The sequence below is a fragment of the Eleutherodactylus coqui genome, chromosome 3 (genome assembly GCF_035609145.1).
Source record: "Eleutherodactylus coqui strain aEleCoq1 chromosome 3, aEleCoq1.hap1, whole genome shotgun sequence".
NCBI classification, from domain to species: domain Eukaryota; kingdom Metazoa; phylum Chordata; class Amphibia; order Anura; family Eleutherodactylidae; genus Eleutherodactylus; species Eleutherodactylus coqui.
In genome coordinates, this window is record NC_089839.1 from 42976474 (window position 1) to 43003954 (window position 27481).

The window sequence follows — 27481 nt, forward strand, 5'->3', positions numbered from 1 at the left end:
ATCTTAAATACCTGTGGCACTGTCGCCTTTACACTGGAGGTCCCACTGAGCTCGCGGCTTCAGCTACAAGGATTTTGCAAACTTTGGCACATAGGCATTATAGAAATATACTGGCTATGATGCTGAAATTGGACATACTAGCTCAACTTTTGCTGGTGAACACAAAAAAATTAGTACCGGCTATCACAAAAGAATATATCGGCCACAATTTTGTGTCAAAGTAGCTTGAAAATCACGCCGCATGACATTTACACCAAACTTTGGCCAAGTATAGCTCAAGACCAAAAACCACTTGTAACCGGTGCTTTGCTCTGTACACCAAACAGCTATATGGCTTTGCACTGCTGCAATATCACGGTCAAAGCATATGTATTTGTGAAGATATTCACACCCACATATGATGAAAAATGTTAAATGATCAAATCTGACCTATTTTTAAGGTCAAATATCTAAAAAAGGGTACCCCTGAAATCTATTTATTTTGATATCAGTCGAAAGAGCAAATTTTTTTCTACTGGAATCATTTCTTTTCTTTTTGGAGTCTTTTAGGCTAAGGTAAGAAAAATGACTTTAAAGGAGATGTCCCGAGGCAGCAAGTGGGTCTATACACTTCTGTATGGCCATATTAATGCACTTTGTAATGTACATTGTGCATTAATTATGAGCCATACAGAAGTTATAAAAAGTTTTATACTTACCTGCTCCGTTGCTAGCGTCCTCGTCTCCATGGTGCCGACTAATTTTCGGCCTCCGATGGCCAAATTAGCCGCGCTTGCGCAGTCCGGGTCTTCAGCTTTCTTCTATGGAGCCGCTCGTGCCAGAGAGCGGCTCCGTGTAGCTCCGCCCCGTCACGTGCCGATTCCAGCCAATCAGGAGGCTGGAATCGGCAGTGGACCGCACAGAAGAGCTGCGGTCCACGAAGGTAGAAGATCCCGGCGGCCATCTTCAGCGGTAAGTATTGAAGTCACCGGACCGCCGGGATTCAGGTAAGCGCTGTGCGGGTGGTTTTTTTAACCCCTGCATCGGGGTTGTCTCGCGCCGAACGGGGGGGGGGTTTAAAAAAAAAAAAACCCGTTTCGGCGCGGGACATCTCCTTTAAACATGGTGCTATTTACGCGCGTAATGCATTGTTTTTGCATTTGATTTTCAGATTCTTATCACATTCTTAGCAGAGTCATATTGTTGCTAATACGACAATACAGCTTCTTGGAGCCAATTATGTTGCAAATTCAGCAACAGTTCCAGACCACTTAGACTGAACATTATGGCTTGGGAACCAACAAAAGAGACCCAATATTAGGCTTGGGATCCTAGGCTAAGACACCCACCCTCAGGCTTCGGAACCTGTGATAAAGAGACCGCCCGTGGCTGGCCTTGCACGGCTATCGGGCGTGGCCCCTAGGCGATGGGGCTGCCAATTCTCAAAAGATTTGGCATTATTACAATTTTAATAGGATTATAATACCAATTCTTAGGGAATTGGTAGTGGTATAACCACCATGGACCAACGCAAGGGTTTGAATAGTGCATTTATCATTCATTGCGTATGTTTAAAAACGCCATGTTCAGTGGCATTTTTCTTTTCTTAAACTGAAAGACTCCAAAAAATAAAATGATGATCCTTGTAGAGAAAAATTTGCTCTTTCGACTGATATCAAAATAAATAGATTTGAGGGATACCCTTTTTTAGATATTTGACCTTAAAAATAGGTCAGATTTGATCATTTAACATTTTTCATCATATGTGGGTGTGAATATCTTCACAAATACATATGCTTTGACCGTGATATTGCAGCAGTGCAAAGCCATATAGCTGTTTGGTGTACTGGTCAAAGCACAAATTACCAATGGTTTTTGGTTTTGAGATATATTTAACCAAAGTATGGCTTAAGTTTGCAAAATCCGCTGAAGCCGCGCGCTCATTGGGACCTCCAGTGAAAGGGCAACAGTGTCCCAGGTATTTGATATCTGGCCCTAGAACTTTACAGAACCTCGTTTCAAACATACATGTACATCCTTATAAATTTTCAGCAAAATCGGAGATGGCCGAGTGGGGACCACTGGTCCACTTGGCATGGAATGACCCTACTTACAACCAGACTCCTGCTATAACCAGCAGATGCAGAGGAAGACTGAAGCCTGACAAAGGCCTCCATTTCTGTCATGTTAGTTCAGTCTATTAGACCTCGCCTCCAGCAGAGTCAAACAGGCTGATGTCGTAGGCTTACTACAATGCACTACCTAAGTAATGCAGTGTACTATCCTAGTGATCGAACTAACAGATCTTCAAGTCCCCTTTAGGGTTTAAAAAAAAGACACCAAAAAAGTTCAAGTTTAAAGGAGATGTCCCGCGCCGAAACGGGTTTTTTTTTTTTTAAACCCCCCCCCCCGTTCGGCGCGAGACAACCCCGATGCAGGGGTTAAAAAAACCACCCGCACAGCGCTTACCTGAATCCCGGCGGTCCGGTGACTTCAATACTTACCGCTGAAGATGGCCGCCGGGATCCTCCGTCTTCGTGGACCGCAGCTCTTCTGTGCGGTCCACTGCCGATTCCAGCCTCCTGATTGGCTGGAATCGGCACGTGACGGGGCGGAGCTACACGGAGCCGCTCTCTGGCACGAGCGGCTCCATAGAAGACTGCTGAAGACCCGGACTGCGCAAGCGCGGCTAATTTGGCCATCGGAGGCCAAAAATTAGTCGGCTCCATGGGAACGAGGACGCTAGCAACGGAGCAGGTAAGTAAAAAACTTTTTATAACTTCTGTATGGCTCATAATTAATGCACAATGTACATTACAAAGTGCATTATTATGGCCATACAGAAGTGTATAGACCCACTTGCTGCCTCGGGACAACCCCTTTAATTTAAGGGTAAAAAAAATTCCAGTTATAAAAAAAATACACATTTTTCCCTACAAAATAAAATGCCAAACAAAGCTTTAAATAAGCAAAACAAAAAAGCTTTTACCGTTTTTGCAGTTACCAAACAATGAAAATATTTTAGTACTTGGTGAACGCTGTAAAAATACTTTAAACAAAAGCCAGAATTGCTATTTTTCTTTTCTTTGCCTCCCAAAAAACATAATGGAAGCAATCCAATAGTCACATGTACCTCCAAGTGGTACCAATAAAAACTACAGCTCTACCCTCAAAGAAGACCGCACACAGGTCCGTTGTTGGAAAAATAACAATGCTATCGCTCTTACAATACAGTAATGCAGATTCAGTTATTTTTCTTTAAAAATGTGTTTTTATTGTGCAAAAGTAGTAGAAAAAAAAAACCATATAAACTTGTTCGCAGCAAATCGTTCCGATCCGGATAAGAAAGTTTATGCTAGTTTTACACCACAGAAACAAAGCCCTAAAACAATGGCGGAATTCCTGAGTTGGGTAAACGAAGACTTGAGTTCATCCCTCATAGATCTCGGTCAATGGAAAAATACAAATGTTCTGTCTCCTGTAAAGCGGCGACACGAAAGCAAACCATTAAAAAATAAAATAAGCGTACAAAAATAGCAAAACCTAGATTTTGCCAGAACCGTGCGGACAATTAGGAGAATTGGGTTATCACATTATTTATTTTGTATACTGAATGCCATAAAAGTGAAATCCATTAAAACTAATGGCTCCATTTTTTCCCCCCAATCCGCTAATTTTTTTTTCAAGTCATACCCCAAAATCATGCCATTAAAAAAAGGTAATTTGTCCTGCAAAAAACAAGCCCTCCCACAGCTAGGACTATGGAAAAAAAAAAAAGCCCTGGAACGCAACGATAAAAAAACAAAAAAAAAAAAGTTAATCATTAAGACGCAAACTGGCTTTGTCACTAAGGGGTTAAAGCAAAAAAAAATAGCCTTGTCGCTGAGGTACTACTACAGTACATGGTGGCGCACTGCCAGTCTCTGTCATGGCGCTATGTTGCAGTGCACAGCAGGTGGATAGGAGTAATTGTATGCATGAAAAAAGGGCCTTCAATACATTTGCTCTGATCGAGGATCTGTCAGCTATCCTGACGTGTCTGTTTTAGTAAATAATTGTTTTTACCTTGGAGCATCTTTTCTTAAAAACTCCGGATTGTGTTCCTTCATTATTCCTCCTAGAAACGGGTCGTTACCATTCCCCTTGTCAGCGGAGTGCGACCCAACGCGTTCAGTACTGATAGTGTCAAAGCACCCCCACCGACTGCCAACACTCAGCTGTCAGATCAGACGTGTCTAGGGGGAATAACTAGATTCTCCCAGAACTGTTTCATGGGGACTGTCATTTACTAAGTCCCGTCAGGACCGCTGAGCGTTCCTAGGCACCCTATAGTAATATCCCACGCGGGGTCTGTATGCAGATTGGGAATTTTGTTTAAAAGGCTGACGAAAGAGTAAACTTTTTGAACAGTGTTATCATTGTGCTTTCACTTGTGGGCGCGCATTCGATCTCAGCAATATATGGACTGTATACTTCATACGAGCCATATCTACATTTAGGATGGTTTAGACTTCAGCCCGGCTTGGGGGGTTTCATCTCTGGGTTATGTGCAGCTAAAATTCTGGAATCCAGTGGAAACCTGTTAAAGCGAAGACCAAAACTTGCAGCTTTAGTCTGCGTTTTAGTAATAACAGCTAGAGATGAGCGAGCATACTCGTTAAGGACAATTGCTCGATCGAACATTGTCCTTAGCGAGTACCTGCCTGCTCGGAAGAAAAGATTCGGCTGCCGGTGGCGGGGGAGAGCGGGGAGGAACGGAGGGGGAGATCTCTCTCTCCCCTGATGGAGCCCTGGGACCGAACTCACGACCAGGATTGAAACCGCTGTTAATGTAGTCTTACACTATTAATCCCTTAATGACGCGGCCATTTTTCTTTTTCCATTTTCGTTTTTTCCTCCCCCCTTTAAAAAAATCGTAACTCCTTTATTTATCCATCGACGTCGCTGTATGAGGGCTTGTTTTTTGCGGGACGAGTTGTATTTTTCAATGGTGCTATTTAAAGTACAATATAATGTACTGAAAAACTTTTAAAAAATTCTAAGTGGAGTAAAATTTAAAAAAAACGACATTTCGCCATCTTTTAGTGTGTCTTGCTTCTACGGCGCACAAACGGCAACAAAAACGACCTGATAACTTTATTCTACGGGTCGGTACGATTACTACGATACCAAACTTGTATAGTTTCTTTTTTTACTATACTCCTTTTTTTTTTTTTTTTCAAAGTCATTAAATTTCTGCCGTCATTTTGTGCGCGCAATAACTTTTTTTTTATTTTTCCGTCGACGTAGTTGAGCAAGGTCTCATTTTTTGCGGGGTGTCCTGTAGTTTCTGATAGTACCAATTTGGAATACATATGACTTTTTGATCGCTATTTATTGCGTTTTTTCTGAGAGACAGGGTAACTGAAAGTGCATTTCTGGCGTTCTTTATTTTTTTCCGTGCGGGAAAAATAATGCGCTACTTTGATCGGACTTTTACGGACGCGGCGATACCTTTTTTTTTTGATTAAAAAAAAACTTTATTGATTTTTTAAATTTATTTATTTATTTTTTTACATTACTTTGAAGTCCCCCTGGGGGACTTTAAGATGCGATGCTTTGATCGCTCCTGCAGTATGACATAATGCTATAGCATTACGTCATACTGCTTTTTGACAGGCAGTCTATCAAGCCACCCTGTGTGGATGGCTTGATAGGCAGTCTGTTAAGTCAGCCCTGGGGCCTTTCATTAGGGCCCTGGCTGCCATGACACCTGCACGGCTCCCCCGATCTCACTGCAGGGGGGCCGTGCGGGACCCCCGAACATCGTTTTAAATGCCGCTGTCAGAATTGACAGCGGCATTTAAATGGTAAATAGCCGCAATCGGCCGTGCGGCCCCTCGCGGCTATTGCCCGCGGGTGTCAGCTGTTATAAACAGCTGACGCCCGCACTGTATGAAGAGAGGTTGCATCGCAACCTCTTTTCATACATACCCTGCGGCCACAAAACGTACCGGTACGTCCTTGGTCGTGAAGGGGTTAAAGGGGTTGTCCAATTGCGGGTCGTTCGCACATTACGTCGATAATCATGGTGTAAACGGACCCTGAAGCGGCTTTCAATATTAAAACTATTTTTTTTCCCTTTTTTGGTTTAATGTCACCTTAACATTAATATTTTCTTTGCGCTAAAAGTTTGTAAATCGCCATCTGGGGACGCTTTTTGCTGCTTTTCGGGATAGAATGGCAGATTTTTCTGCAGACTTGCGGGGCGGCCCCCGTGTATTGCTTGTCATGATTTATGTCTTCCTAGATTCTTAGGACTGTATGTTAATTAGGGACTTTGAAGACCTAAATCCTCACTGCTGTTCGTAGGGCAGTGTGTGAGCTGGCAGAGAGGAGGTTAACGAGCTGGCATGGGCAGGAGCCGGTGTCCTTCTGCAGTGATGGCATCTTTCTGCGGCACCGCTCACAGGCTCTGTGTCTTTTACCTCCAGTGATGCCCTTTGTCATCTCGTTCTCCTTTCTCTCTCCATTCTGTCATTTTCCTGAGCTGTCGGCTTCATCAACAACCTTGAGAGCGGACTGATGTAGCGCGGCGTTCAGTGGTGCTTTTATCCTAGACGGCGGCAGGTTATATTCTCTATGATTTCCCAGGAATTGTGGCTTCCACTGCAGTTGGGACTTCCTGAGGTAACGCGGCTAAGTGGAGGAAAATTAAAGCATTATTACACAGAAGCCATTAGTTTTACCCTCCACGTTGATCTCTAGAAAACTGTGGGAAGTATTGCTGTGGATGGGTGGTGTTCGCATACAGGGGGTGTGTCGGTTTTTATATACTAAGTTTTCCCAGAAATATGTAAATCTGGCTGACTTTATCGTTCAGCCACGTTCCTAACTTTACGTTCACACTTATGATCGTAGATGGAAAATAGTCCGGATCCTTAATAAATTGCCTAGACTTTTAACCAAATTTAAAAGGGGGTTGTCCTGGAATTCTACTGTTGACGTCCTACTTTTAGGATAGGTGATTGGAAGTTGATCAGCAGCGTTCTGCTACTCGGGATCTTTACCAATCTGCTGATCGCTGGGCCCACTTTCAGTATGGACAGTGCTGAAATATAGTGCTGTCCATATTACAGCAGCCCAGTTTGGTACTGCAGCACCGCTCCCATTGAATTCAGTGCCTTTAGTACCACACTGGGCCACTGCAATGCTGATAGCACTGTTGGCTTCCAGCAGGTATCCTGAGACATACCCCCCACTGATGAACTATTGATAATTTATGATCGATCATCAATGGAAAAAGTCCCAGAGGAGTCCTTTAACAAGGATCAGAAACATATTTCTACTGCTTGTATATGTGCATGTTAACCCTTTCCAATCCACTGTCTGACCTCTGAAGACATTATGATTTAAGGCTGTATAGCTCCGATGTTGGAAGATGTCCATCAGGGTTCTTTCACTGTATATTGCCAGCCTCTCTGCTGTCAGAGCCTATCCAACGTGTCACCTCATGCAGTACTGGCTTTAGCCAGCATATAGCGCCGTTGTAACGGCAGAAAAAGGGTAAGCCCCCCTAGGAAAACCAGGATACAAATTGGATTGGAAAGGGTTAATGTGAGCCATGGTGACCCCATAAAATTGGTTAGGGCAGCACACTTTGTCGTATTCCAGGGGGTGTTCTGATAGCCTTTAGTTAACCCAAATTATGTCTCAAGTCACGTCCATTGGTGCCCATCACTTCCTGTTTGGAAACCTCATGATGTGCCTCTTGTCCAATAGAGGGTCCCACGTAGTTTATGGGGCTCAAAATCATAACTGGTTTCTTTTAATAAGCTCCCCTAAGTCCTCTTAGTTATTATGCTCACTTTGTAGCACGTACATATTCTGTGTTCCTGTTATGTTTTTGGGATGAAACTGGAGTCCCCAGAGGGAACCTACACACTGTATAAGCTCCATGCAGATGTTGCCCTTGGTTGGATTGGAACCAAAGGCAATAATGCTGCGAGGGAACAGAGCTAACCACTGAGCCACCGTGCTACTCATTATATGCATGCGCCATGCAGTCATCAGGTGAGCCGTAGGGGTGGAAAGTATGATGCACACATGCCTGGACTCTGCATTTCAGCTCCTATGAGCCTATGCCTTTATCTGGCTCACGTGAGCTGACAAACTTCCTTTTTAAAGGGGTTATCCAGCCGCATATTAAAGGTTGTGCCCTCCAACCCCTGCTCCCCAACTGTAATGGTAATGCCTTGCCTATTCTCCTTTGCTCCAGGGATCATTCACTGGAGTCTGTTCACTTAGCTCCAACGATGTGACCACCGCAGCCAGTTGGTGACCACAGCGGTGAGGTTTGAGGTCTGAGATTGGCTGCACCAGTCACATTGTGTTGACACCTCGCTGGACCGGGGTGAACAGAGAGCTGCAGCAGCGGAGGAGCCACCGAGGTACTCTTAGTTTTATTTTACAGCGTTGTAAGCCATTGCAAAAACCTTTAATGCGGCTGGACAACCTGTAATATACATCATCTATCTGAGGAAAGCCGCGGACCGGAGCGCTTTAGAAAAACACCCTCCATAGATCTGTGTTATGAAACTAATGGGCACAGAAAATGAACCGATACTTGGTTTTGTCTTTGGAGTTTTCATCAGCACAACATTTGTATCCGTGTTTTAATAAATTAGAAGTAGACTTGACGCCGCCAATTACGGGCTTCTAAATGAAGCAGCTAGCAGCACGCTTTCTAATGGCTTTTAATATGAAGATGTCCCCTGCTGCTTTCAGGACAGCTTTGAAATCTTAATTACAGCAGTTCATTTCTGGTGTTAGCAGACAGTTACACAAATATTCACTTGATCATTTCAAGACATTACAGTATTTTATGTGGGGGATAAACGAGTTCACTAGTGACAGCCGCGCCGTCCGAGATTATACCAAATTGGCAAAAAGTAAAGAGTCATAGCCATCTGTATAGTCGTGGCCGAGTGCTAAGAAGCGCCATTGCTTTGATTGCTGGGTATCTACACACTTTTTATTAATGTTACGCATGACATTATTTTATTTAATTTTTTTTATGGGCTGCAAAAATAATTTTTGCTACATTTTGCTTGTGACATCCAGGGCTGTTTTTAATAACTTTGTTCACAAATTAGTTTTGTGCTTTGTTAGGGCTGATGCGTACGAAAATTAGATTTTAATTTTATCGCTTATTTTTAAAACTAGTATATTTACGCTAAAATAAAGTACAGGAACAGGTGTTCCTCATTTTGTTTTTGACATTTTGATATATAATTTGCATAATTTGCTGGGCTGGTATGGAGGCGGTTTAGGTTGTTATAGTTATACAGCTATATAGAAATTATTTTTTCTTTCACTTTAACATGTATGTCATATGACGTTATATAAAACTTTAGGGGGACATTAACAATGTCCTTTTGAACTTTTTTTTTTTTTTCTTTTTTAATTTTTACAGCTGTCCACTGTAACTGGGACAAATATTCATAGGAGCCCCGGTTATAGAGGAAATCATCCTGATATTGTGACACTAGCCATTGGCAGGTCTGGGTTCAGACCTAGCAGCACCTCCATGCCAGGGGTCACCGTGTTGCTCATGTGATCACCGGGTCCATTCTAGGAAATGGAACTGCCACTTCCATCTACATAGGGCTCATTGAGCACTGTGTAGCCAGCAAAATAGAAAGCAGAAGCTGTTATAAACCGCTTCTGTCTGCTTGCTCCTCTGGGTCCTCGGCTGTCTGACAGCCGAGCACCTGACCACCTCCTGCTAGATTGCAGGAGCAGTTGTTTTCATCCCACACTGTATTTTTGCTATCTGCCAGGATTAAAGCCAGAGACCGAACACTGTGTATTTATGGCGCTTAGTTCTTAAAAGGGTTAGGCTGGATAGAAAAGCGTCATCCTCTGAGTTTTTCTGTCCAGCTAAAAAGATTGAAAGGAAACCATGTAGAAGTGTCTGATTCGCATATTGAACTCCTGATTTCCTGCTCTGAATAGAATGTGGAAACCAGAGACTGAATCTGCAATGTATAGAAGGCGGAAACTTGAAACGGAGCCTAAGCACTTGCATTCCTTTAATGTTTTTCTGTGCACAGCGGTGCTCCTGGCCCCACATGGCTGTGCAGGAAACTGCAGCCCAACTCCATTCAAGAAGATGCTTGGGAGCGCTGAGGGAATGCTAAAAAGGGCACACAACACTAAACCAGCAGTGTTGCCTCTTCAACCTGTGGAGGTTCCAGCAATCAGACTCCAATTGATCATAAAGTGATCACACATTGTAGTGATATGCCTTCACCTTACAAGATGGGAAGAACATGAGTTGGCAAACAGTCAAAGAATACAGGCTACCAAAAACAGCTGACAATAAAAAGTAACAGAACACTTGTTTTCCCCATCAGTACTCTTCAATCTCACTAAAGCAAATGTATCCTGAGCCCTTTACTTGGTAGCCTAGTTTGTGGAACTTTTATCTGGCTGGTTGGAAGATGCTCTATGGTGTGCAGCTTGTTGATGCAGGTTTTGTCTTTTTTTCAGATGAAGTGCCTGCAGACATGGTTGCAGAAGAATCAGGTCCTGGTGCACAGAATAGTCCATATCAACTTCGCAGAAAAACTCTCGTCCCTAAAAGAACAGCTTGTCCAACAAAAAACAGTATGGAGGTATGCAAATAAGTTGTGTTTTTTTTTTGTTGTTTTTTTTAAATTGGTCAGTCCACCCTTTGAACACCACTTTGTGCCGCCTCATTCTGCAAATACGTCTAGAAGTCTTTCTTTGACTTTATTAATTCATCATTATTGTGGTTAAGACACAGGGCTACACATAGGCTGCCAAGATATAGACATAAAGTGGTATTCAGTATTACAATATTGATGGCATATCGTTATGATACCTTTTACATAGGATGGCTATTACTCCTGTGTTTTCACACAGGAATGATAGTCGGTCAGTGAATGTAGGCGGAGCGTGCTGCATATTCCTTCTAGCCACCTAACTCCATTGACTGCTTATAGGCACTTGTTCAAAGCTTGAAGGATTCCCTGTTTAGGCTGAGCGATTTCTTGCGTAGTGCCAGTGACATTGGACGACTGTTGCCGAAAATCGCTATTTCAAGGTGCTATTAGGATAGGCTGAAGCTGTCAAGTGCCTAAATAGCTGGTGGTCCAAGTGCAGGGAAGAAAAAACAGGCTGAATTTCAATATGCCTGACCCTTTTTTTTTCCCTTCAGGGGAGATAAGCTGGTACCAGATGCCTCTAGCACAGTCTTCTCCCCATTTGAACTAGAGATGAGCGAGCATACTCGGTAAGGCGATATACTCGAGAGAGCATCGCCTTTTTCGAGTATCTGTTGGCTCGTCCCTGAAGATTCGGGGGGGTTGCAGAGAGAATCGGGAGAGAGAGGGATCTCTCTCACTCTCCGGCCCGCTGCCCCGCACCGCTCCTGACCCCCGCCCCCCGAGTACCAGCAGGTACTCGAAAACCGCGGTACTCGAGTATATCGCCTTACCGAGTATGCTCGCTCATCTCTAATTTGACCACCTCTAGCGCAGTCTTCTCCCCATTTGACCACCTCTAGCGCAGTCTTCTCCCCATTTGACCACCTCTAGCGCAGTCTTCTCCCCATTTGACCACCTCTAGCGCAGTCTTCTCCCCATTTGACCACCTCTAGCGCAGTCTTCTCCCCATTTGACCACCTGGCCCAGTATGCATGTGTATAGTGGTCAAGGGAATAGCTTTCAGATATATGTGTATCCAAGCTGCAATAAACTTCATATTTTAGCTGTGCAGCTACAGCCACAAAGAAATGGTTGCATGGAACGTGATGTACTCCTTGCTGTCGAAATTTTGCATTGCAAAGCCTAAGGCCGCCTGCAGTCGGCCGGGTCGGATCCCGCTGCAAGAATTCTCGTAGCAGGACCAGACCAGAGCCCCTGCAGGGACCAGCGCGGCACTCGCCTCTCCCGCGGCTCCAGCTCTTTGATGTGCCGGCCAGCCGGTGCATGCGCAGAGCGGAGCCGTCGGCCGGGGAGTGACATTTCTGTGCGGGGCTCTGCGAGCCCCGCACAGAAATAGAGCATGCCGCGATTTGTTTTCCGCGTGTGATTTCACACGGACAAATAGCGGCCGTCTGCCTAGGATTGCATTTTCTAATGCAATCCTATGGCAACGGCCTCGGGCGGAAATTCTGCGGGAAATCCCGCCGCAGAATTTCCGCCCATGTGCAGGGGGCCTAACTTAAGGTCCTTTTACTCGAGACAATTGTCAGACACTTAAGTGCCTGACAGTTGTCCTATCGATCATCGCTCCTTTGCTTTCACACAGGAGCGGTAATCATTTAGCAATGGAGGCGGAGCGAGTTGGAGATCTTTTAGACACTCTCCTCCATGCACAGTATGCAGGAGGTCGTTCATAGATGAATGACTGCCTCTTTATACGGCCATTCGTCGCTGGCCTGAACTGAGCAACGAATAATAAGCAAACAAGTAACATAGTTTGTAAGGCCGAATGAAGACAATGTCCATCTAGTCCAGCCTGTTTATCCTCCTGTGTTGTTGATCCAGAGGAAGGCAAAAAACCCAAAGAGCAGAAGTCAATTAGCCCTTTTGGGGAAAAAATTCCTTCCCGACTCCCTAATGGCAATCAGACTATTCCCTGGACCAACCCCTAATAGTTCCTGCCTGCCTGTATACCCGGATTAACAATTAACCTAAGATTTATAACCTATAATGTCCCTTCTCTCCAGATAGACATCAAGTCCCCTTTTAAACTCTTCTATGGATTTTGCCATCCACATCCTCAGGCAGAGAGTTCCACAGTCTCACTGCTCTTACCAAATTATCATTCGTTCAGTCGCTGGCAGCTTTTACCCTGAACGATTGTTTTGCATGATCCAACAATAAACTGAACGATAAATGTTCCGTGTAAAAGGGCGCTTAGGGACAGTAGAAAATGAATAAGGATTTGTGTCCACGGTCGGGTCGGATTCTGCATGTGAAAGCCCGCAGCGGAATCTGACCCTACCCGCGGCCAGCCACCGCACGTACCTGGCCGGGTCTGCACTGCGGATGTGTGCAATGTCCATTGCGGACGGGCCGCAAATTGGATGGCTTCCGTTGACTTTAGTGGAAGCTGTCCATGAGGGAACTGCACCAAAATAGAGCATGCTGCAATTTGTTTTCTTCATGCAGAATCCAGAAAACAAATCTGCATGTCAAAATTCCAGTGTGGACGCCCATAGTTCCCTATGGGCGTCTTGAACAGCGGATCAAATTTAACTTAGGTTCTTGCATTGCATATTGGTCTACAAATTCATATTCAGAATTCTGTATCAGAGTTGAAATCTCCAAGTATTCCTTTGTAGACGAAGTTTGTATTATAGGAAGTGTCCTCTTTACATCAGGTACTAAGTGGTAGAAACTGCCTCATGCATTATAGGACTTGGATTTGCTGCGGATTTGGGTGTGGTTTTTGCACACACAACCATGGCAAAATCTTCTGCACTTTTTAGTGTTTTATTGAATGCTATGAAAATTTATGCCATAGGTCCTACGGGGTGGATTTTTCTGCAGGCAGATTTTGAAATCTGTGTTGCAGAATAAGGGCATTGACATGTCAATTCTTGGCATAGTTGTGCTTAAACCGCATTTGGCGGCCACACACTGATTTGCCCCTTTTAACTGGGTCTATGTGAACATACTGATCTGCTTCAAAATCGGTGTCAGAAACCCCAAGTGAAGTTTCGGAGATCTGCTGCCAATTAAACTGTCAGATACATGTCGGAGCAGTTGGGATGTGATTAATAACTGCATTGGAAAAAAAGAACAAATGTTGTTTTTGCTGCAGTTTTAGTAATAAGAGCTACTGCGTAGAAAACAGTAGCAGTTGTGGGTTTCCCCCCCCCCCCTACTACGCTCAAACTACCCCGTGTGAGTAAAGTGTTATTTGATATTGGGGCTCTATTTGTAAAGAAATATGAAATTCCACTTCTTGCCGTGAGAAAATCGCAGCGATATCTCATCGCTGCACAGTGCGATATCGCTGTGTCTTCTCGCAGCAATACCACGATTTTGTAGTGCTACAAAGTTGCATGACTTTGTAGTATCACATGCAACGATTTTCGGGGGAGGGACGGGCTTGAAATTTAGGCCCTACCCAAAAATAAGCTGTAGCTAAAGAAAAGAAAAGTGTACATCACCTCTCCCGCGTTGTCCAGGGTGCCGCTGCTGCTTCTCACCAGGTCCCAGCACTTTTTCTGTGCTTCATCTTCTGGCAGGGGATTCAAAAATCCCCGCTTCCGGGCTAAACGTCAGCCAATCACAGCCAGTGCTTGATTAATGGCTGTGATTGGTTCAGCCAATCACAACCAGCGCTTCCAGGAGGCGGGGATTTTTGAATCCCTGGCCAGAAGAGAAGACCAGTGCTGGGACTCGGGGAGAAGATGTGGCCGGGCTGACAGGACGTCTAAGGAGACGTATGTGTTTTTTTTTTTTTTTTTCCCCCTGCAGTTAGGGCTTAGATTATAGCTTTGACAGTAGCATTTGCTACTGTCAAAGTTGCATTGCATCACAAGCAAACCGCGTTTTCATGCGATGCAACAAAGAGGAAGGCTCCATAGGGAAACATGCACTACAAAACCTTGCGAGTCGCGGGCATATCGCCGAGTCGGGAAGTTTTTGTGTCTGGTTGTTGCATGCTACAAAACATCGCATGTGTGAAGGAACCCATAGGAAAAACGTGGGCTTCACATACATGTGATTTGTAGCATCGTAGCAACACTACAAAATCGTGCGACTTTGTCGCCAGTGTGAAGGAGGCTTTAGATCTATGTAAATCTAGTAATAAAGCTTTTTATGCAGATATTTTTCATATTGAAGCGTGTAACATTTCTTTAGACACCATAATGACAAAGTAAAAGCAAAATGTTAGAAATCTTTTTCATATTTAAAAAAAAAAAATGGACAAACATTGACATACTTTTAGGCTCAATTTTATTCGTTAAGTCTGGAGGAGACCAGTCACAGCTCATTACCTGCCCAATACCACCCCTATGGCGAAGTCTGGTGGTGGCAGCATCATGCTGTGGGGTGTTTTTCCAGTGGCTGGGGCAGAAAGACTGGTCAGGGTTGATAGAAAACTGAATGGAAAAAAGTGCAGAGATTTTTTTTTCTCTTTAATTGGATTATATTTATTTATATTTGTGAACACAACTGCCCCTAAAATTCTACACATTTCTACATGTATAAGCATAATATACATAAAACAATTTCCCCATCCAAACAATGCAATAACTCATAGCTATATTTAAATAAATTCTAATTTCCCCCACCTTATCCAAAGAAAAATTGTCCTCACTCTTCCTCCTCTGTCCATCACCCTTTCTAAATCCCATCAACTGTTCTAAAATACCTCAATGCAACCAGCACTCAAAATGAACTATCTATCTCAAAACCTCTTTATTGGGAATTGCTGTAAATAGTAAGAAAGCATCTGTCTATATAAACTAGATATTACACCCATCATAGCTCCAGATCACCCAAGAAAATTCACAGTAAGCAAAGATACTGACCGTGTCTGAGCAGCAAACACTTTTCATAACAGAAACTGCAAAAAATAACTATGGGAACATTATTAAGTTCTCTAAGTTGTTCAAAACTATAAAAGACACGCAAAATGTGTCTCTACTCCCTCAAACGTAAAAAAAAAAAGGGATCCTTCAGAAAAAGGTGTATATAGGTTAATCCATCTAATTGCAAAATCTGCTGTAATTATTCAAGTTTTTTCCCCTTCTCGTCCCCCTCACATACTGTGTTTTTTTTTCTCCCCCCAATAGGGGGACTACATGTAATTTTAGAAACTAATCCACCATTCAGACGCCCCCACCCCCCCCATTTCCCCATTTCTTTCTCCGCACCCCCTCCACTGTTGTAATTGAGGTGCCAGAAAATATATACTAACATTTGGAATTTCCAATTCTCCAAACTGTTTACCCCTTTGAAGGGTCTCTAATTTAATCCTAACAGATTTCTCATTCCACAATAAACTCCTAAATATCGTATGTAAACTAAGAAAATATTGTGATGGAATCCAAACCGGAGAGTTTTGAAGTACATAAAGGAGTTGTGGCATCAGATCCATTTTAATAAGATTTCCCATGCCAATTAATGACAATGGGAGACAATTCCAGATCCTCAAACTTTAGTTCCAGTGGAAGCAAATTAGCAGAAATATAGTCTGCACTCCTAGAAGATGCCACAACTCCCAAATATTAGAATTCCTTCACTATTTATAATTGCATGTGTTCCAATGAATAGCATGCAACAACAGACCTGCAGATACATTCCTTAATTTCTCCATGCTACAATCCAACCATATCAGGTGATTTACCTTATCAAACCAGCCAGGAGTTGATTTCCAAGGCAAAGAGAAGTGGGTACAGGTGTCACCCCTGCCTCGTTCCTCTCTCCAACACTATCCATCAAGAAATATGACCACTTACCCTCACTCTTGCCCCTGGCATTAAATAGAGCAGTTCAACCAATTCCAAAAAATTCTCACTATAACCCATAATATGAAGAACAGCCCAGAAATGGTTCCACTCGATAGTCAAAAGCTTTGGAAGAGTCGAGTGAAAAATCAACCCTGCTTCCACAAACTCAATGATCCGCGTGAAGATTCAGATATAACCTCCTTACATTAATAGCAGTTGACTTGTTTGGCATAAAGCTGGACTGATCCTAATGTAATAAATGAGTTATTACTAAAAGTAATCTATTTGCAAGTACCTTCTCCATGATTTTAACCCCTTCCCACTATAGAACGTACAGTTACGAGAATTCTCGCAGCCGGATCAGACCCGGCCGTCTGCAAGTGACCCTCCGCTTCATAAAGACACTTATTTTTTGCAATATCTCTCGGACGATCCACTAGTTGAGACTATGCCTCTTTCCATTTCCACTTGATTAGTGGGAGAAATATATATATGTACATTCTGCATCCAAAGCCCATCGCTGGAGAGCCCTAATGATATCCCAAGAGTTAGACTTATGCAGGCTATAATGACTACTTATAAATGCCTGTATAGCATCCCACACTACAGACACTTAGGAAGAGCCAGTATTAAGCTGAAGAAATCCCAGTAGTCTCCTACATTCTAGCATCACCTTCACTCGGGCTCCACCAAAAGGGACTTAACCTCCGAACTCTATCCAAACCAAGTCCCCACCATTCATAATCAACGACTACTAGAGTGGAGAGTGATCAGACACGGTTTGTGGTAGATATTCAACTCTACGAACATAACGAAGTACAGACCGGGTACCTATCGGGAGATCTATTCTAGGAAGTGTATTATGTGAACTGGAAAAACAAGAATATTGTAGAACCTCTGCATTCTTCACTCTCCACAGATCACATAAACCAAAGTCCATTAATAAACCTGTGAAAGTAGTTGGGGAAGGAAAAGCCACTATTGGGCCTTTATTAAATCTATCCAAACAGGGATCCAGACAATTAAAATTGCCCACAATTCACACAGGAACAGAGTGGGATATAGCTGCAAGTTCCAACATCTTAATGCATTCGCTTTAACAAATCTCCCCATAGAATTTATAACAGACGACTGACACTTAGAGAGATTTTTTTATGAAACCGCACACGCGAATAACTCAAGTACATGGACTGAAGAGAAAGTGCCCATAAAACCATTTACAAGTATGTCTTGTGTTCGGTTTTCACTTTGTCCTGTTGGGGTACTGAGTGCAGAATGAGGGGGAGGAATTATTATTTTTTAATTTGCATAAGGCCATAACCAAACCAAATGTAAAAAAAAAAGTAAAAGGGTCTGAAGACTTTCCAGACTGCATATAGATACGGTAGCTAAATATGGCCATATGATTACTGCATCTTTAATTTTAGTTTCTCATTTCTAGAATGCATACATATTCTGCAGTGCTGTACAAAGATTGTCACTCGCATTGGTCCCTGTCCCCATTGGGGGCTGTCATATTTTGGATCGCATCATTCATAACATTCCTATTTTTTTTCCCTAGGGTGCTTCAACGTCGACAACTGAAAACTTTGGCCATAGAGCAAAACGTGCAAGAGTATCTGGGAAATCCCAAGATTTGCCTGGTAAGGCCATTTCCCCCCCCCCCCCCCCCCCCCCTCATTCTTTTATTATGCAGTCTCATCTGTGTTTCAATTGGCCACGCCTGAAAAGGACTTTTGTCAACATTTGCAAACAAAAATTGAATCAAGACATATCAAACGAGTTGTCAGCTTCTCAAAGAATCTATAGTGTTTCTGTAAGCAGCAATGCTTTCACAGGAGACCAGTTTAAAGGGGTTGTCCCGCGCCGAAACGGGGGGTTTTTTTTTTTCTTTTTCCCAACACCCCCCCCCCCCCCCCCTTCGTTCGGCGCGAGACCACCCCGATGCAGGGGTTAAAAAAGAACACCGCACAGCGCTTACCTGAATCCCCGCGCTCCGGTGACTTCTTACTTACCTGCTTAAGATGGCCGCCGGGATCTTCTCCCTCGGTGGACCGCAGGGCTTCTGTGCGGTCCATTGCCGATTCCAGCCTCCTGATTGGCTGGAATCGGCACGTGACGGGGCGGAGCTACACGGAGCCCCATTGAGAAAAGAAGATACCCCCGGACTGCGCAAGCGCGTCTAATTTGGCGATTAGACGCTGAAAATTAGACGGCTCCATGGAAACGAGGACGCTAGCAACGGAACAGGTAAGTGAATAACTTCTGATAACTTCTGTATGGCTCATAATTAATGCACAATGTACATTACAAAGTGCATTAATATGGCCATACAGAAGTGTATAGACCCACTTGCTTTCGCGGGACAACCCCTTTAAATATTGTACATAGGCCTCCTATTACACTTCCAGCCCTTCCACCTCCAATACTGGGATAAGATGCTAATGTGTGATAGGCAGCACTCCCATTGATTTTGGTCATAATTACCCAATAGAAATATATCTCAATAGAAATCTATAGGTGCACGTTAAACCATGGCCGCAACATTCAGTAGAAGCAGAAACCAAAAATGGCAGCAGCACGCAAAATAAATTTACTATCAGAGGTATACATACCTATAATCAATACTCTAACCACATTAAATAATGCAAGGTTCTTGGTATATAATTCGATCGAAGTACATTGGCCCATATACCAACGTCCAGGTGACCAAACTCTCAGATGGGTCCGAACGCTAATACCAGGTGGTAAATCTCAACCTGGGAAAGTTGGGTTCCTACCTCTCAGAATGCTCCTGTCTTGGGACTAAGCCTACAAATAAAACCAGGGAAGGTAGGATACCATTCATATGCTCCAGTAGGAGGGGCAGAAGGTAAATGGGCAGCAGGTGTGCACGACCAAGTGAAGGCAGCCAAAACTTAACAGTATTTGTACAAAAAAAGATAAAATAGGTCAGCTGGACACCTGGACGTTGGTAGATGGGCCAATGTAATTTGATCGAATTATATACCAAGAACCTTGCATTATTTAATGTGGGTGGAGTATAGATTATAGGCATGTATATCTCTGATAGTAAATGTATTTTGCGTGCTGTTGCCATTTTTGGTTTCTGCTTCCCCATTGATTTAGGTGGGGTAAAGCCATGTATGACACTTCTGCCTCAGACCATGATGACAGTGTCCAGCTCCACCGTATTGACAGGGGGTTGGACGATCAGCTGATCACTGGGAATCCCGAGTGCGGAGTCAGTGGCAATTTAACAATTGATGACCTATCTAGATGATAGGTCAGCAATGGAATTTGCCCTGAAAACCTCTTTTAAAAAGTTTAATGATTCCACTACATTCTTATATACTCCCGTAAAAGGCCAATAAAGGATATATAGAAACCTTTCAAATGTGCTGCTATGGATTACTCTCGTGTGTGTGTGTGTGTGTGTGTGTGTGTGTGTGTGTGTGTGTATATATATATATATACCTGTGGAGGTACCTTGAGTGAACGTACACTTCAAAAATGAGCTAAAACCATCGATTTTGGTGCATCCAGTCGATTATCCAATGAGTGTGTTGCAGGAAATAAGGATCAATCAGTTGCATTTCAATCCTTTTTGTTCTCGGGAGATAAGCTGCTACCACAGCTGTTTTCTCACCTCTCAACATTTGCATACCTGACTAAGGATTGGGGGAGAGAGAGCTGACAATTGAACCAGTGTTCAGGCAGCAGCACTTGTGTGTATGGGTGGCCTTCGATCTGGAAACGTGGCAAAGTAGTGACCTAGGGTGTCCAAATTTCCTGTCAGTTTCCCACTGATGAACATTGTAGTGACTCTCCCCTTCCTGAAATGCCTGATACTAGAAAATAGATCACATTATACTTCATGAGGTGAGAGAGAAATGTTATGGTTCATGTCTTTTTAAATGCCATCTCACTGTTCCAAAATTTGAGGCCACGATGTTGTTCCCGCTGCGGTGAGAGATCCTCGCTGCTGTTCTGTAGGACAGAAGTGACAGTCGGTGTGAGCACGTCTGATGGGTGCAGGTTATACTCGTACTTCACAATCTGACACTGCAGCCACTTTACACTTTTATATTGTGCCGCTCCTTGATTATTACTTGTTAATGAATATCCTATTCCAAATATTAGGCTGCGTTCATACGTGCCGTGAAGCCAAGACTGCACACTTTTTAATACAGATTGCCAGGGTTTTACGATATGAGAATGGGGCGTGATTTTAGTTACAAGTGAAATATATGTAAAAACAAAAATTAGTGTTCGTAATAAAAAAATGGTGTGGCTAATAAACACATTGCAACACCTGCAGTAAAATCTGTGGGCAAAACACAGTAGCCCACCATTACATTTTTTCTGCTTACTACTTAAAGGGGTTGTCTCGCGGCAGCATGTGGGGTTATATACTTCTGTATGGCCATATTAATGCACTTTGTAATATACATCGTGCATTAATTATGAGCCATACAGAAGTTATTCACTTACCTGCTCCGTTGCTGGCGTCCCCGTCTCCATGGTGCCGTCTAACGCTGTCTTCTCCTTCCATTTAGACGCGCTTGCGCTGTGCGGTCTTCTGCTGTGTTCAATGGAGCCGCGAGACAACCCCTTTAATGTACGTCTTAGAAAACCTCTCAGGTGGCATTTGTTTTTCATACCACCCATGCAATATTCACATGATACAATATGTGAGATGCATGCAGCAGAGACATGTATGGGTGCCTCCCTGCATCCTCCCAGAGTCCCTACAAAAGGTGTTGTGTACATTCCCAGGTTACGGAGTTATTCTCCTCTACAAGCATTGGCTCTAGGAGAGAACAGCGGTCTGATGTGGAATGTGAGCGCATACAGCGGTTAAATGTTTTTTCTGTAAGAATGAAATGGAATTGGACAGAAAAGCCTTTGTATTAAATTTGAGGCATATAGAGGTACCCGTAAGGCTCTACAGAAGTCTGTGGGTTCTGTATGTAGTCGTGTGGTTGTACAGAACCCTTAAAGGGGCTGTCCATTCGTAAACTATTGATGGCTTAGATCATTGGGGATCTGTCACATTGGAACCCCACCAAGCAGCCGACCCGGTGGGTTCATGCACTGAGCCCATTTGTACAGATTGTAGACAGCTCAGCTCCCGCTGCAGTGACCACATTTGGCATTACAGGCAAAGTTCCCATTGAAGTGAGTGGGCACTTTGCATGTAATACAATACCTGGCCACTGCAGTGGGAACAGAGCTGTCTTTATCTTCTAGATATCAACTCTGTGTACAAAGGCATCAGCCTGCCGAACAGCTGATCGGCAGGATCCGTAGCGACAGACCCCCCCACCCTCCCCCAATCTTCTTTTCATGACCTATCAATAGCCTACAAATGGACAACCCCCTCGGGAAACGTTCTTGTGGTCACGGGGAATTGTCTCCTCGTTGGGCCGTTACTTCACCAATAAAGTCCATGTGAATCCAGGGCAAATTTACAATGTATGAAGTCCGCTATGAGGGAATTCGGGAGCAGATATAGTTTTCTGTCATGATCCGCAGGCAGTCTTGAGACATTCAAGAAGACAGCCATGTCAATTAGTCAGGACTACAAGAGGGAGATGTATAGGGATGAGCAGCAATAATCTGATTTATGGTATATTGTCCAAAAGTTAGAATGGGAGGATGGCCAAAAATACCACTCAAAAACCACTGAAACTAGTGTATTAAAAAAAAAATTCCTTATATGCAGCTGGCTCCACTTGGAGAAACTTTGTTTTCTTGAATTTCATTATTGACTTTTCTGAGTAACTTGTGTATAAAATACGTAAACTTACTTTTCATTTAATGTTACTACAGCAGCGCCAGCAGAACAGTATCTTCAAGAAAAGCTGCCAGATGAGGTGGTATTGAAGATCTTCTCTTACCTCCTGGAGCAGGACCTGTGTAGAGCCGCTTGTGTATGCAAGCGCTTTAGTGAACTTGCTAACGATCCTATTTTATGGTAAGTTTAAGAAAAGAAAATGGTAGAAACTTTTGTAGTCCAGATCTGGGGAAGGTCTTCAGGTGGGACCATCATGGGAGGAGATTAAGAGTTTTGGATTAATGTCTTCTGTACAATTCTGCTGAATTTTCAGAATTCCCTGCTGGCTGTTATATAGATGCAACCAATGGGCAAGATGGTGCAAAAGAAAACTGCTTATATCTGACAGCCGGGGGCATGAAAATATGTGATTGATTACTATCTGCAACTACTCCAGTTTTCTTTTAGAAAAGTAGTTTTAAATGTTGCTCCAAAGATTAACCTGGTAACCAACTATATCTACCAATCCATTTGATTGAGGTGTGGTTGGGGGTGGGGTGGGGGGGTGGGGATATTTTGAAATGTCCATATTGCTTTATTCTCCCGTCTTTTTGAAGATTGAGCTTGGAGGTATGGAGGGAGCGTAATGTGGGGTTCATGTTACGAAGGCAACAATGCCAAGCCCCAGAGTCTTGTACATGATCCGTCTTTAAGAGGGAGATGAATAAAAGCGCCATCTATGAGACTCTTCAGGCTTTTTCTTAAGTCGCCCCAGTAACTCGATCATCTAATGTGCTGCTTATATATCTACATTCCTGATATTGCATCATAAGGGAGCTTCTTAAAGGGGTTGTTGTGTAAGGGCTCCTTCAGACTGGCGATTTTGATTTTGCCGCAAGAAAACTGCTGTGCAATTATGTTCATTAGATGTCTGAGCGTCAGCAGTGCTTTTTCTTGCAAACATCGCCCCCGCTTGCGATTTTATCGCAATAGACAATAGGAGTTTTTCATGTTAAAAACACATTGCATGAAAATCTCAAGTTCGCACTTTGCGATGCGACAAAAAAGAAGCTCCATAGGAAAATATGGGAGATTAAAAAAAAATAAAAAAATTAAAAAAAAAGGAGCCCTAAGAGACTTTTTCTTGATATGACTTGTGGGATGAGCAGCTGTCTGCCGGGGGCTGAATTCTGGGCAGACAGCTGATTTTCCTGGGTGAAGCCACAACTACCCAGTCATTTCTGTAAGTATTAAATGGCCACGATTTACCTAAATGGCGCTCCTTTTTAAAAAAAACGAAGCAAAAACAAAACGCCTCCACCCAACTGGGAGCCGCTCTGCTCAGGCTTATGGAGGGGTGGGGGTTCCGAGTGGAGACCCCTTCTCTACATAATAGGACATATGAACATAAGTTGTGTTATTGGCCCAACCATTTTAAATCTCTTAGTGACCCTCCGGGCCCGGAGAAGTGAAGATGGCTGAAGTGCTTCTCTAACTACCTGATGCATGTTGGTAGTCTGACACTACATGCTGTTCTGACTGGCCGGCTCATATGTACAGCTCTGGTTATACAAAGCAGCACGTCGTGTCTGAGACTAATGATGTATGCTAGTGCAGTGTGTATCATGTAGAGAGGCCGGCGCAGCCATCTTTCTTCAGGTGGAGGGTTGCTTTATCAACAACTGGCCTCAAAATCTACAGTGGAATTAAAACTAGAAACTTAAGCCTCATTCACACGGGTAACTTCTGTCCGTATTCAGTCTGCTTTTTTTTTTTTTTTTTTTTTTTTTTAGTGGACATAATATGGACAGCAAACACTGTTGCTTTGCATTTGTGTATTTAGACTTGTTTTTTTTTAAAGCACACATATAACGCATGTGAATAATATTGCAGTATTTACAGACCAAAATCGTCCATACAAGTTTATGAGAGCGCAAAAAAAGGAAAAAAAAAAAGTCCAGGGAATACGCATGTGAAATGTGTATTTGCTGCATTTTTGTGCATGTGGCTAGGAGACCATGAGAAAAATTTTCAATCAATTTGGCCGCTTTTTTTTTCTTTTTTCGCGCCTGTAAAAAATGCAGTGAATACAGATGCAACACGTGTGTTAAAAAATGCATATGTACCAAAAACGCGTTAAATATGCACATGCAGTGAATGAGCTTTTGGAGCTCTAGGAATATTGCATTTATCAGAGAAATGTGTAGAGCTGTAGTATGCGGTAGATATCATTTAGGTATGAAAGGAAAGCTTAACCACGGCAAGCGTAATTTATTTTTTCTTTTTGCAATATACAAGCAAGACTTAGGCCTCATGTCCACGGGGAAAATTAGGCCCGCTACGGATTCTCCATGGAGAATCCGTAGCGGGTCCCTCCTGCCCCGCGGACATGAGCGCTGAAAATAAGAATAAATAAGAATAACTTACTCGCTGCGGACCGAGCAGGTCTTCTCTTCGCGGCCGGATCTTCTTTCTTCGGCCGGCGGATGTGCTCGGCACGGCGGCGGCGTGCCGCGCGCATGCGCCGGGCACATCCGCCGGGCTGAAGCAAGAAGATCCGGCCGGGAAGAAGAGATCTGCCCGGTCCGCTGCGGGTAAGTTATTCTTATTTTAGGTCTCCCGCGGATCCGGACGGCTTCCATAGGCTTAAATAGAAGCCTGCGGGAGCCGTCCGCGTGGGAGACCCGCACGAAAATGGAGCATGTCCGGATTTTTTCATGCTCCCATATATATATATTTTTTTTAAATTCACTTTTATTGACCATCCGCGGGTATTTATCTACCCGCGGGTGGTCAATGCTTCCCTATGGGGTGCGGATCCGCGGGCGGGAGAAGAGTTAAAATCTGCTGCGGATTTTAATTCTTCTTTTCCCCGTGGACATGAGGCCTAAAGGTACGTTTAGACCAGCGATTATCGTTCCAAAAATCGTTCAAACGAGAGGGAACGATAATGGCTCAGTTTAAATGCGAGCCAATGACTAACGAGGATCGTGCACTTCTCATAAAAATCATCGGCTCATTGACTTCTCATAAGAATGTGAAACCCTGAACGAGATGTTCACGACTCCCAATGATATTTGCCTGTCTAAACAGGTTGCACGAGAGCAAACATGCTGGTGATGACCTCATCCGCTCGGGCAAACGAGAATCATGAGGTTCTTGTTTTGGCGTAAACGGGCCATAAGCTTTCTTTTTGCACCTAAATAAGTGGCAGAACTGTTCGACTTGGTTTTCCTGTATATTTGGACAAGGGTCTCTTAAGGCAAACTCTAGTAAAGTGGTGTCACACAAGGTGGGTTAACGTCCGCAGTGCGAATACACCTGTAGGTACACCTTTCCCACTGCCAACTGCTACAATGCGACTTGCATTGGATTTGATTTTTAAATGACTTGAAGTTTGTCTCCTCCTATAAGAGGTCTGTACTAATGCCGCTGCTTTATTTGCAGGAAACGCTTATATATGGAAGTGTTTGAATACACACGCCCGATGATGCATCCTGAACCTGGCAAATTTTATCAGATTAACCCTGAGGAATATGAGCATCCAAACCCGTGGAAGGAGAGCTTCCAGCAGCTGGTATGAGGATGGCGCTCTTGATAGTTGTACGGTTGTGGTGGTACTATTGGCCGTAAAGGAAGGCAGTGATTTTATAGGATATCCAACCATGCCATCTTCCCCTTTGATGAAGACGTATCATTGCTGACTCCTTTTAATGCTTCATAGGAATCCATGTACATGTTTAGCTGAACCATATACACACAAATGGGGTTAGCTTTCACCCCTCCGTCTGCACCAAAAAACTCAGAGGGAATCCGGCTAAACAAATGAACCCATTGTTTTCAGTGCCAGAGATAGTGATCTGGGGATGTGGATCCCATCCGGCCAAGCTGTTTGCCTACATGGAAGTATTTATTTCGTATCCATGTAGGCAAAAAACTGTAGTATACAGCAAATGATTAAAGGGACTTAAAATTAAGATCCAGCTCTGCAGCGCTGGTGCCCGCTGCTTGAAACCCAGAAGCGTCAGCCAATCACATTATTAGGCACGTGATCGCTCAGCCACTCACAGGCTTCAGCCGTGATTCTTCCATGGCCGCTCAACCACTTTACTACCAGAGGCTCATCACTTTTTATTTTCTTTTTTTCGTCCCCACTTTCCAAGAGCCATAGCTTTTTAAAAATTTCTCTATTGACATAATTGTCTTTTTGCGGGACAAGTTATATTGTTAATGGTACTATTTAATGTACAATATAATGTCCGGAAAAACGTAAAACTTTTTAGGTGGGGAGAAATGGCAAAAAACGGCAATTGTGCAGTTTTTGGTGGTGTTTTTTTTGTTTTTTTTTACACAGCGTCCACGGTGCAGTAAAATGACCTGAGCTTTGTTCTATGGGATTACGTTGATACCAAACGTATACAGTTTAATGTCTAACTATTTTTAAACAGTAAATTTTTTTTCTTAAAATTTGCTTTCCATCACGATATTCTGAGAACCCAAACAAATATGAGGGTTTTTTTTTTTTTTTTTGTAAGGGAAAAGGTTTTTTTTAAAAACTTTAATGTATTTTTTTGACTGTAAAACTTGATTGAATCTGTTTTAGACTTTTACTTTGTCCCCACAGTGGACTTAAAGTTGTGATCATTTAAGCGCTTGTACTATATACTACAATATTTAAGTATTGCAGTAGATAGTGATTGTTGACGTTGCCTTTCAAGTCCTACCTGGGGAAGAGCTTGATGGGCATCTATGGGTGGCAGCCCTGGCAGCCTTCAGTAAGCTCTGGACTACCATATTGGTCCATCGGCACCCTCTGTTCATGTTGTGGAGGGTGCTGATGGGATATGGGAAAGGGTTGACCCCTCCTGCTGACTGTTGAGATACGTATTCAGCTTTGACAGCAGCACCTAAACAGGTAACTGTTATGATCCCAACAATTAGCAGCAGCTGTCGGCTATTGGGGTAGACTCTGCTTCTGAGAGCGCTCCATACACCCTTCAGGGCGTTTATAGTTGTTTGGCGGTCCTGGAGTGGTTGAGCCTTTGGCAGAGCAGTCACTTGCACAATGTACGGCACGTGAGCGCGCTACTTCTGGGTCCCGTGCGGCAGACATCGGGACTGCAATGCTGGACGGGGAGCTGCAGGAATAGGAGATTTGTTTCATTTTTCTTCATTTTACATCCTTTAAAGGGGTTTTCCATGTCATAAGAAAAAAAAGTTTAGACACGGGTTATTAAAAG

General features: G+C 43.4%; 1 protein-coding gene across 2 annotated transcripts in view; it reads left to right on the forward strand.

Annotated features, from left to right (window-relative positions):
- Nucleotides 1-27481, forward strand: part of FBXO11 (F-box protein 11) — a 91487-nt gene that overhangs the window by 40302 nt on the left and 23704 nt on the right. For both annotated transcript variants that reach the window (XR_010791162.1, XM_066595526.1), the window contains exons 2-5: nt 10513-10637; nt 18024-18105; nt 22298-22442; nt 25689-25818. Coding sequence is in view for 1 of the 2 variants with exons in the window: in XM_066595526.1 (XP_066451623.1) it covers nt 10513-10637; nt 18024-18105; nt 22298-22442; nt 25689-25818 (482 nt within the window). In the remaining variant the exon portion in view is untranslated. The remainder of the gene's footprint in view (nt 1-10512; nt 10638-18023; nt 18106-22297; nt 22443-25688; nt 25819-27481) is intronic.